Below are 12,697 nucleotides of genomic sequence, written 5' to 3' on the forward strand. Positions count from 1 at the left end.
AAACACCTCCCCAGTGAGGCATCGAGTAGGCATCCTGAACTGATGCCCAAACTACCTCATCTGCCTTGTCTCGATGTAGAGGAGCAGTGGCTTTACTCTGAGCTCCTCCCGAATGACAGAGCTTCTCACCCTATATTTAAGGGAGAGCCCCATGCAGAGGAAACTAATTTCAACCACTTTTACCCATAATCTTGTCCTTTCTGTTACAACCCAAATCTAATGACCATAGGTAAGAACGTAGATCGACTGGTAAATTGGGAGCTTTGCCTTCCGGCTCAGCTCCTTCTTCACCACGATGGATCGATACAGGGTCCGCATCACTGCAGATACTCCACCGATCCGCCGGTTGAGCTACTAGTGAACAAAACTTAGAGGTACTTGAACTCCTCCACTTGGGGCAAGATCTCCTCCCCAATCCGGAGATGGCTCCTCACCCTCTTACGGGCGAGAACCATGGACTCGGACTTGCAGATGCTGATTCTCTCCCAGTCGCTTCACACTTGGCTGCAAACCGATCGAGTGAGAGCTGAAGATCCTGGCCAGATGAAGCCAGCAGGAACACATACTTTTATCCTGCAGCTACCAAACCGGATCCCCTCCACGCCTAGTAATTTTGTCTATAAAAGTTACATACAAAATCAGTGACAAAGGGCAGTCCTGGTGGAGTCCTATGTGGAGAGAAGAGAACCTTCTAGAAGGACAACTATCACTACAGCAAACCACTAATCAGGCCAGTATGATAGAGTGGCCAGACGCAAGCCATTTTATAGTAAAAGGTTTACCAAAATCCACCTGAACGACTCTCAGACAATGAGAAACTAAATTCTCTGGTTTGATGAGACAAAGCTTGAACTCTTTGGTGTGAATGCCAAGCATCATGTGTGGAGGAAACCAGGCATCGCTCATCACCAGGCCTATACCATCCCTACAGTGAAATATGGTGGTGACAGCATCATGCTGTGGGGATGGTTTTCAGGCCCTGAATGAAAACCTGCTCCAGAGCGCTGGGGCGAAGGTTCATCTTTCAGCAGGACAATGACCCTAAGCACACAGCCAATACATCAAAGGAAGGGCTTCAGACAACTCTGTAAATGTCTTTGAGTGGCCCAGCCAGAGCCCAGACTTGGATCCGTTTGATCATCTCTGGAAAAGTCTGAAAATGGCTGCTTGACATTCAACGTGATGGCGCTTGAGAGGTGCTACAAGGAGGAAAATATTGGTGTGTCAAGCTTGTGGCATCGTATTCAAAAAGACTTGAGGGTGTAATTGCTGCCAAAGGTGCATCACAAAGTATTGCGCAAAGGCTATGAATACTAATGTACATGTGATTTCTTAGTTTTTTATTGGTAATAAGTGTGCTAAAAAATGTAATAAACAACTGGTTCACATTGTCATTACGATATAGTTTGTGCAGAATTTTTAAGACATGAGTTTATTCCATTTTGGAATATGGCTGTAACTAGGGATGTCCGATAATGGCTTTTTGCCGATATCCGATATTCCGATATTGTCCAACTCTTTAATTACGGATACCGATATCAACCGATACCGATATCAACCGATATATACAGTTGTGGAACTAACACGTTATTATGCCTAATTTGGACAACCAGGTATGGTGAAGATAAGGTACTTTAAAAAAAAAAAGATAAAATAAAGTAAGAAAAATAAATTAAAAACATTTTCTTGAATAAAAAAGACAGTAAATAATATAAAAACAGTTACATTGAAACTAGTAATTAATGAAAATGAGTAAAATTAACTGTTAAAGGTTAGTACTATTAGTGGACCAGCAGCACACACAATCATGTGTGCTTACGGACTGTATCCCTTGCAGACTGTATTGATACATATTGATATATAATGTAGGAACCAGAATATTAATAACAGAAAAAAACAACCCTTTTGTGTGAATGAGTGTGAATGGGGGAGGAAGGTTTTTGGGGTTGGTGCACTAATTGTAAATGTATCTTGTGTTTTTTATGTTGATTTAATAAAAAAATAAAAAATAAAAATAAAACCAAAAAAAACGATAACGATAATTTCCGATATTACATTTTAACGCATTTATCGGCCGATAACATCGGCAGGCCGATATTATCGGACATCTCTAGCTGTAACATAAAAAATTGTAGAAAAAGTGAAGCGCAGTGAATACTTTCCGGTTGCAATGTAGTTGCTTGGGGATAATGTGTAGATATTATCACACTTTACCAACCTGTTTTGGAAGAGTAAAAAGAAGACACAAAGTGCTTGATTGCTTCTCATCGTTGGCTGTCCCTGACCCAGAATCACTAAAAAGAGAAAGCCATTTCTTAGTAAAATGTTTGCCAAAATGCAACTAAAAGACCATGAGAAACAGAATTATCTTGTCTGGTGAAACAATGCTTGAACGCTTTGGCATGAATGCCAGGCATCATCAGGCCAATACCATCCTTACAGTGAAGCATGGTGGTGCCATGTGGATGATTTTCAGTGGCAGGAACTGGGAGACTAGTCCGGAGAGAGGGAAAGGTGAATGCAGCAATGTACAGAGACATTCTGGATGAAAACCAACACTTCCCATCCAATCTGATGGAGCTTGAGGGGTGCTGCAAAGAGGAATGAGTGAAACTGCCCAAAGATAGGTGTGCCGAGCTTGTGGCATCGTTTTCGAAATGTCTCAAGGCTGAAATTACAGCCAAAAGTGCATCAACAATGTGTTTTTTTATTCTTAATAAATGTGCTACATTAAATAAATTCACATTGCCATTATGAGGTATTTTCTGTAGAATTTTAAGGAAAAAAGTGAATGTATTCCATTTTGGAATGAAGCTACAAAATAACAAAATGTGGGAAAAACCCTGCACATATGGAAATACATAAAAAAAAGGTATTACGCTCAAACTATAAATTCAATGTACAAAACAATTTGTCCGGTTCTGTGGGTCTTGAACCCCAAGATGCAGAGAAGGCAGGCGCAGCGCAAGTAAACATGACTTTAATGTCAAAAGGAAAAAGTGAAACTGGGAAGTGCACATGCAGGGAACATGCAATTGGCAACTGCAACCAGGTGTGCCAGGCTGCCAATCAGGGACAAGTGAGGGAAACGAGCGCTCAGGGAGACATGCAGGTAGTGGAACTAAAATAAGAGCACTGACAGGAACTAAACAAAAATTAAGGAAACAAAACAAGACGGGAATGTGACAGATCTTCACACAATTGTGACTACCGTATTTTTCGGAGTATAAGTCGCACCGGAGTATAAGTCGCACCTGCCGAAAATGCATAATAAAGAAGGAAAAAAAACATATATAAATCGCACTGGAGCCCGGCCAAACTATGAAAAAAACTGCGACTTATAGTCCGAAAAATACGGTACTAACCACAGGTGTCACACAAGCATCCCGAGATTCATCTCTAAGGTGGTGGGTTTGGTGGACTCATATTTAACAAGATGAACTGTACTAGAAGAGTACCTTTAGTGAATTAATGTCAAGTGAATGCCTGATTTATTTGATCAGTGTATATAAAATGTACATGGCTTTTGCTCATCTGGAGACATGACAAGGGGAATGCACTGGAAGAGTTAAATGTTGTGTTGAATTACTGTTAACTGCCATAAATGTGTTCCCTCAGCATGACCGGCTGTATAAATGGGCAGCTGTTAACCAGCCGCCCGTTTCCCTTGACCATCTTGAAGGGAGGCTACCAGGTAACCCCAAAGACTCTTGGCTGTTAGCCAGGCCAAGTGGAAACCAGACAGGAGTCCGATCCACAAATCCAGGTAAAAACACCTCTTTAAACATTATGTACACCAGACCTGGGCAAATGAAGGCCCGGGGGCCACATGGGGCCCGTTGAGCTTTTCAATCTGGCCCGCCAAACATTCCCAAATAATTGTTTTAGATGTTTAAGATGGAAAGTGTCTGGGATGAGGTGGCGACTTGTCCAGGGTGTACCCCGCCTTCCGCCCGATTGTAGCTGAGATAGGCTCCAGCGCCCCCCGCTACCCCAAAAGGGAATAAGCGGTAGAAAATGGATGGGATGGATGGAAGATGGAAAGTGTAGCTGCCATTATGATGTGCACTCATGTTTTCTAAGGATCGTAAGTCTTCAACTATACTAAGTCTTTCAATGCTTGGAATCTGCATCATATACTAGGTACTATGGTCATCTAATTAGTTACTATGGTCATCTAATTACTTACTATGGTCATCTAATTACTTACTATGGTCACTATGAGATATCTCAGATTGTAAGTGGGTTATTTTTTCACTGTGTTTGTTGCATTTTGGTTGCGTTTCGGTTGATTGTAAAATATGTTGTCAATATTCAGTGTTTTATCATTCATAGTTAATATTGTAAATCCCACATTCTTTATTTTCATGCACATTCTGGGTGTCTCGTTCAGTAAAAAAAAATGTCAAATTCCATTCCGTTTTTTAAGGCGGTCTGTCATAATGTTTTTAGCTTTCAATCATTATTTTGAGGTTTTGTATTAGTGTTCCTATAAATAGATATACCGGCCCCCAGACACACTTTTTATCTAAATCTGGCCCCCGAGTAAAATAATTGCCCAGGCCTGATGTACACTATTAAAGTACATGTGTAAGTACTTAAAGCAGGTAAAATAATTTCACTTTGATACTTTCAGGACAAGAACAACTTGTACATAGTAGATTACATGTTTTTGGCCAACAGTTCTGGTAAATAATATAAAATATATAAATATACTGCAGTGAACATAATGGGACCGCCTAAGTGTAATACGTTGTGAACATAACAATTATCATCATTCGTTACTCTCTCACCAGAGAGAGTAACGAAATATTTTAAAATGTATTTCCGTGAGAGCCGTATGATATTTTCTTACACTGAATACAACTAAATGCATGCATTTTTAAGACAAATATAAGTGAAGTGAATTATGTTTATATAGCGTTTGTCTCTAGAGCAGGGGTGCCCAAATTTTGGGGAGATCTGCCAATAGTCCGCGGGCCTAACAGCGATTTTAACCATGCAACAGCACCACAAATGCCATATAAAAATATTAGGTTGTAGAGATAGTCAGGTTCAATAGATGGAAACTAGTTAGCCAGTAAAACAAATCTATAGATTTTACAGTAAAAAAAAAAAAAATGGCGCCTTTGTCAGAATTTTATTGTAAAATATTCGGGGGGTTTACACCAAATTACAGTAAATTGAAAAACTTTACAACTGTTTGTCTGAAAATGTTGGTGAATGAGCTGCCAGTTTTTTTTTTACATAACAATCTACGATCATTTTTTTCTGCAGTGCATTAAATAAGATAAAAACAGTGGTACTGTTTTTAACGCAAAATTCTGGTGAAAGATCTGTTACTTTTTTGCCGTTAAATCTACATCCGTTGATTTCGCAGCGCATTACTGTAAATGGACAAAATGGTACAAGTGATGATTTTACACTAAAATTTCAGTAAAATCTGCTGAGGTTTTTTTTTTTTTTTTTTTTTACAGTGTAGCCTTGCGGACATGCCATCAATGATTGTGGGGCTTGAAAGAGGTCAATATTAATGTGTATTAAATTTGGTAGCCATCCTTTGGCAAAATGGCCCCCGGGCCCCACTTTGGGCATCCCTGCTTAAAGAGACTCAAAGCACTTTACATAGTGAAACCCAATATCTACATCCTTAACCTCTTAAGGCCCAAGCTGTTTGTTTACATGCTTTTTTTTATTTCTCTTTGGTATTTGGGCTTATTGGACCCTAATTAGAATAAAAACTAAGAATCATCTTTTGATTTGATGTACTTAGTCCATAAGTACACAAATGTGTACTTCATGTGTACTTCATCATTTTTGTTTTTACACTTTTTTTTCCCAAATTCCATTGTATGTTATACTCTTCTAACACCACCAGATAGCAGTATAAGTGTCCACATAAGCGGCCATAAGACCCCAATTCAGTAGTGTACACACTTTTGGAAATAAGAGCTAAAAGGTTCTGTCCACGCATGTGGCCACTAAGGCCTTTAGAGGTTTTTAAGCTACATTTAAACCAGTGTGGGTGCACTGGGAGCAGGTGGGTAAAGTGTCTTGCCCACGGACACAACTATATGGCGACTATATGGTGACTATATGACGGAAGCGAGGATCGAACCTGGAACCCTTAAGTTGCTGATATGGCCGGTCTACCAACCAAGCCACACCGCCCCGAAATGAAATAATAGGAAATCCTCATCACATTTGACCATTTTATTGAGGAAATGTTATCATTGCAGAGTAGACACTCTGCAATGAGAGCTTTGAGTCCCTAAAAACTATGTCAATAACTATAATATTAATAATAATAATATCCTTATGCTCTCTCCACAAAGGCAAATTCCTTTGTCCATTTGTCCTGAAATGTACGGTACTAGTCATAGTTTTTTCTTTCCGCCGTATTTTTTTCAAAAGGGTTTTATCTACACAATAGTAATAATGGATTACATTTATATAGCACTTTTTTTTCTAGGGACTCAAAGCGCTTGACACTGGGAACCTATCATTAATTCACTCCACATTCACACATTCACGGTGCTTAAACAGCCACAGCTCACTAGGGGTACACTGACACAAACGTGGCAGCCAATTTGCGCCAATGGCTTCTCGGACCATCACCAAACATTCATTCACATGCATACACAAGAGAGAACTGCATTCGAGGCAAGTTTGTTGGAGCCCTTTACTTTGTTTGTATTCATGTGTCTTGTGTTGACTTATAATTGGCATTTAAGTGGAAAATTAAAGTGAGCTGTACACCAACATTGAATGACCCAACCCAATGATGTACAAAGGCAAATATTTTATTTGCTTCGTATCTCAGATGTAGTATCAGTATGTGCATTGCAGGTAGTGGTACTATCATAAAACTGCCTGCTCCTGCTTGTGGCAAAATAAGAGATATCAACTCCTACTTAGTCACAGTGACATTGGTTAAAAGTAAAAATAGATTTTTGTTAAGACACCTAAAGTTTCCTTTCAGTCAATAGAGATATATTTCACATTGCCTCTGGATATTTGCACAAACAGGAGTCCTCTGATTTGTACTTGTGCTGATTTGTGCAAGTCTGAGCTTATTTGTTTAAAAAATGTGTCCATCTCTTCAGAAAATCCTACAGGATTGGGTTTGAGGCAGCAACAAAACGACAGCCAACAATGCCAGGTAAGTTACATGGAGGGTAAATAACTGGCATTAATGTTTGAGATTATAGTTCTCACATAGCTGAATTTAATGAAGCTGAGATGAGATGAGATAAGACTCTGCATGCACTCTTAAAGGGGAAATGCTCTTTCTTTGGAATTTTGACTATCATTCACAATTATTATGAAAGACATGACGACGGATAGATTTTTAAAATTTAATGCATTCTGAATATTAAATAAATAAGATCAAAAGTCCCATGTGTCAGGAAGAAACACTCTTACTTGGTGAGAAGTGGTTTGATCGTCACTGGTTTGCATGTATGAGATAGATGGTTGGTTAAATAACCTTATTGTATTTTTCAATCTATTGAACTTGCCTCACAACCTGGCTTTTACAGAGTTGTTCCTAAAGAAAGATTACACTCTTTTATTCAGTCACTGCACTATATCACATTGTATTGTTGAACAATATTTTTTCATCGGATTACCATTAAAGTTGTTTTCTTTTATTTGTAGGATGATGTTTTACTAAAAACAGTAAAACTTAAGGAAAAACATGTGAGTGTTATCCAACAGCTGGAGGAAACCATTGAAGACCTCAGGACCAAGATTGCAGAGTTGGAGCGGCAGCCTCCTCTTCAGGACACAGACCTAAAACCTACTCACACAGACAAGGAATGTGGAGGAGACGAATGTCTTTTTAGGGCTGTTTGTGATGCTCACCTTCAGACTGAAGCAGCTCAGGCTCTGGGCTGTGCAGAGGCTAAATCAGTGCAAACATCACCGATGGGTGACAGTTTCAAATTTAAAGTGCCTTATATTGAACCCAGGGGAGTAAATGGCTTCCTTCAGTTCCCAATCAAACAATGTTCATGTCAGGAGCAACCCCAACGTTTACCAGATGGGACACCTCTATCTTTACCAGAACAATCAACACTAGTAGGGTCAATACCAGCCCCACCCCCGCCTCCTCCTCTTCCTGATGGACCTGCTCCACCCCCACCGCCTCCTCTTCCTGGTGGTATTGCTCCACACGCGCCACCTCCTCCTCCTGTTGGACCCACTCCACCCCCACCGCCTCCTCTTCCTGGTGGTCCTGCTCCACCCCCACCGCCTCCTCTTCCTGGTGGGGTTGCTCCACCCCCACCGCCTCCTCTTCCTGGTGGGGTTGCTCCACCTCCACCTCCTCCTCTCCCTGGTACTGGTATTCCACCCCTTCCCCCTCCTCCGCTCCCCGGTGTAACTGGTGCACATCCACTACTTGGTTGTGGGCCGCCCCCACCCCCTCCTCCTCCGGGAGCAACCTGGGTTCCTCCAGCCCTTCCAGGAGTTTGGGGGTCCCTGCCTCCTCCTCTGCCGTTGGAGCTGTATACTCTGGGCCTTACTCAAGAGAAGCCACCCAAAAAAGCAGTAGTGGAGCCTCCCAGACCCATGAAGCCACTGTATTGGACCAGAATACAGCTACACACAAAAAAGTACACGTGTTACGTTTCATCACGGGTTTAATGGGGACTATTTAGACATGTTTGACACCATCACACTTATTCAAGTAGCAATATCTTGGGTACTGTCGCATTCGTGCCATGTTGCATTGTAATGACATCACATGGCTGCATCGATAGAAAAGTATGAGCATCACTCATGACTTACTGCTTTGTGCGCATTTACAAAACTCTTTGCGGTAAAAGACACCTTTAGCTACTTTAAAATTAATGCCAGTCATAACCTACAATCAACCTTGTCTATGAATGTTCTCATTCATCCAGGTCATTGTAATCTCAGGGCATTTAATCGATCGCTCCTGAAATGTTTGGTTTGTCTGAGAAGATGTTTCGCCTCTCATCCGAGTAGGCTTCAACAGTTCATACTCATAGACTTAGATTGGTCAGATCTTGTTTAGCGGCTGGTGCCAATTCCTCAGTAGACTTAATCAGTTCATGCTCATAGACTTAGATTAGTCAGATCTAGTCTAGCGGCTGGTGCCAATTCCTCAGTAGACTTAATGAGTTCATGCTCATAGACTTAGATTGATCAGATCTAGTCTAGCGGCTGGTGCCAATTCCTCAGTAGACTTAATCAGTTCATGCTCATAAACTTAGATTGATCAGATCTAGTCAAAGACTTAGATTGGTCAAATCTAGTCTAACGGCTGGTGCCAAAACCCCAAATACTTATACTCCTAAACCAGAAGGGTGTGCCTGAGCAAGGACGGTTTCGCCCTATTGTAGTGAGAAAAACAACTGTTTTGATGCAAACAAGCAAACTTACTGTCAAAACCAACGACAGTTGAAGCTTAATTTCCCCTCGTTAGCCTTGAGGTATTGTGTGGCAGAACGTTCACTCATAGATCGACTACTACCAGTCCAAAATAGTTGGAATCCCCCAGGTTAGCAATTCATTCAGTTTTAAACAAATGGCAAACATGTTTCTAACTCATGTTGTTTGTTGGAGGCTAAATTGCCAAGTCTTTTAGGAATGGTTGAGTGTTGTATGTGTGGGATAGGTGGTGTCGCAGAACACCTCCTCTATTCAGGGATGGTTTTTCAACCTTGACATAGATGGCTTCCCATCCATCCTCCCTGTCCAGAATCTGTACATTTTTGTTCTCAAAGGAATGCTGTTTCTCCGTGAGGTGCGGGTAGACAGCTGAGTCTTGGCCTGAAGAGTTTGCCGTCTTTGCTGTGCCATGTGTCGGCATAGTGGTTGTTTTGTTTCTCCAATATATGAATCAGTGCATTCATCATTAAACTGGATAGCATACACACAAGCAGGGGCGCCGAAAAGGGGGGGGTAAAGGAGGCGGATTCTAGGGGCCCATGATGGAGGGGGGCCCGGAGAGGCCCCTAATGATGATGAAATTATAATACAGAAAAAATAATGACACTGTGTTGGGGGCCCTGTGAAGATTCTTTTCATGGGGCCCAAAATCCCTAGCGGCGCCCCTGCACACAAGTGCTGTTGTGGGTGTGGGGTGTCCTGTCTTTAGGATACACAAGTCTTTGTCTCAGGGTGTTGCTTAGTTTGAAGTTTAATGGGATGTTGTTTTGGTTAAAAATTCTTCTGAGTTTCTCAGATAGACCTGATACATATGGAATGACAATATTTTTGCATCTGTCATCCTTTCCTCTTTTCCTTCTCATCCACTCTGTTCTTGTTATTTTTCGAATTGGATGGTCTTTTCACTAACAACCAGCTGGGTTAACCACAGGTTTTAAAGGCTTCCCTCAAATGCCTACGCTCTTTCTCTTTGGCCCGTGGGCTGGTCAGAACATTATCATTATCTGTGTTACAGGGTTCTGATAACGCCCAGTTTGTGTTCCAGTGGGTCGTGTGAGTCAAAAAGTAGGTATTTATCAGTATTTGTGGGTTTTCGGTAAACCCCGACCTAGAGGCCCCCGTTTTCTCCAATGTGGACATCACAGTCCAAAACTTAATCTTACTGTCTTTGACATCCTCACATGTGAACTTGATGCTTTTGTCCACTGAGTCCATGTGCTCGGTGAAGGCTTGCAACTTCTTGGTTTTTGATTTTCACCCATGTGTCGTTCACATATCTTTACCGATGACTTGGTACTATTCCCTTAAAAGAGATCGGAGCTTTCTTTTCCATGTCCTCCATGTAAAGGTGTGGAATACAGGTGGTCCCATTCATAGGTGCCAATCCGACAATCCAACAATCCGACAATGCCGAGCACCCACGTGGGATTGATGGCAAATTCTTTCTCACCACCAAGCAAAAACAGCGCATGCTCAGAAAAGTAGCGTCAGAATAATCACCCACTGGCAGAAATGTAGATCGGCGCCTATGGTCCCATGGCATCAGCCGCTAGACTATATCTGACCAATCTAAGTATAAGACTATGTCTATGAGCATGAACTGATGAAACAAACATTGCAGGTGTGATGCAGAGCAGCGCAAGGGCCCAATTGAAATTACTGTGCTTATCATTAGGGCCCGAGCAACGAAGCAAGCACCGCAGGTGCGATGCAGAGCACTGAAAGGGTCCTATTGAAATTGCTGTTTTCGCCCTTGAGATGCACAAAAAGTCCCCATATTTGCACCCGCGTTGGGTATGGTGAAAAATTTTATATTTCTGGGGTACTGAAAAAGTTCAAAATTGGTCCCCAAGCCCCATCTTTAAAATTTAAAAAAATCAGCCCCTCCTACCAGTTTCACAAATCGACACAAAAATCGCAGGCGACATCAATCATGATGAAACGCACATAAAAGTCTCAGGAAAAACGAACAGAAAGTCGGCATCTTGGTTTTCGTGTTTCATTTTTTGGCAAAAAAAAGGGGTAATAATTTAACAAACTCCTCTTACAGACTTTGACCAAATGAGTTGCGTTTTAAATTATTGATATTAAATTCCAAACAAAATGTTGCCTTCGCTATAAGATGTGGGCGTGGCATAGCGCCAAACTTTGATCTGATGGTTCGCCACAATACGCAAAACGTTAATAACTCAGCTCTACAAACTCAGATCTTGATCTTAATTGGTAGAAATGATGTTGACGACGCTAAAGTGCTTGATAGGTCAGTAACTGTTCATAGCCATTCAAAGTGGGCGGGGCCAAACGCCATTACCAATCAAACTGTCATTACCGTACTTTAGATGAATGCATCTTCTTTTTAACTGACATAGCATTAAGGTCGGGGTCTGATCATGCCAAGACATTAAAGGTGAACTGCACTTTTTTGGAATTTTGGCTATCGTTCACAATCATCATGAGAGACAAGAAGACAACGTGTTTTTGTTTTGTTTTTTGCATTCTAATTTGTAAAAATCGTCTCGCCCTTGGTGGCTAGTAATGCAGCTAATGGGAGCAATCCATCCTACCTATAAATAAATTTAAAAATGCATTGAAAAACCGTCACCAATACTTAATTTATGTTCCGTAACCTGTATAATAACCAAGCTGTAGCGAAATTGTTATTGTGAGAGTGAACACTGAGGAACTCTTTTTCTAGGGTAAAAACTTTGGCATGCTTCGGTATTAGCCTTAAATGCTAGCTACGGAAAGAGAGAAGCTCGCTTCTTCATCAGCACGAAACGCGTTTGAGTTTGTAATGCAAAACAAAATGTAATAAGATACCACTCTTACTAAATGAAAAACGTGAACAATCATAATACAGTATCTGTAAAGTATTATTTCATGTTTTGTTTGTACACAGCTAGCCAAACAGCATATGCACTGTATTTGTAACAACACACGTGACGTGCTGCGTGTATTAAAGTTTAAAGTGTGCCTAACTCGATGGACAGTTGTGCATTTGGTTCAGTTGTCCGGGGACTTTTTCTTCGGTTTATTTGGGCAAGCACTCCATTTATGTCAAATTAGCTTGGCTTTAAGTTTCATATTTACAGCTTCGAGCCACGCCGACCTCGCTCTCTTGGCTTCCGTTTGCTCCAACGTTTCATTCTTTCTTCGTGCTGGCTTCTCGAAGTAGTAGTTCATCCTCTGTATACTCAGCTTCTAAAGTTGTGAATCCTCATTTGTCCGAAAATAGTCGTTTTTGTTGTCTATTGCGAAGAAAACACTTGTGTTTGTT

At 41.1% G+C, this 12,697-nt stretch overlaps 1 protein-coding gene across 2 annotated transcripts in view; it reads left to right on the forward strand.

The window, feature by feature from the left end:
* The window catches only part of fmn2b (formin 2b), a 75,583-nt gene that overhangs the window by 21,973 nt on the left and 40,913 nt on the right, over window positions 1-12,697 (forward strand). For both annotated transcript variants that reach the window (XM_061967045.2, XM_061967046.2), the window contains exons 4-6: window positions 3,619-3,766; window positions 7,107-7,162; window positions 7,660-8,618. In XM_061967045.2, coding sequence (XP_061823029.2) covers window positions 3,619-3,766; window positions 7,107-7,162; window positions 7,660-8,618 — 1,163 coding nt within the window. The remainder of the gene's footprint in view (window positions 1-3,618; window positions 3,767-7,106; window positions 7,163-7,659; window positions 8,619-12,697) is intronic.

The sequence above is a fragment of the Nerophis lumbriciformis genome, linkage group LG11, assembly GCF_033978685.3.
Source record: "Nerophis lumbriciformis linkage group LG11, RoL_Nlum_v2.1, whole genome shotgun sequence".
In the NCBI taxonomy this organism is placed as follows: Eukaryota; Metazoa; Chordata; class Actinopteri; order Syngnathiformes; family Syngnathidae; genus Nerophis; species Nerophis lumbriciformis.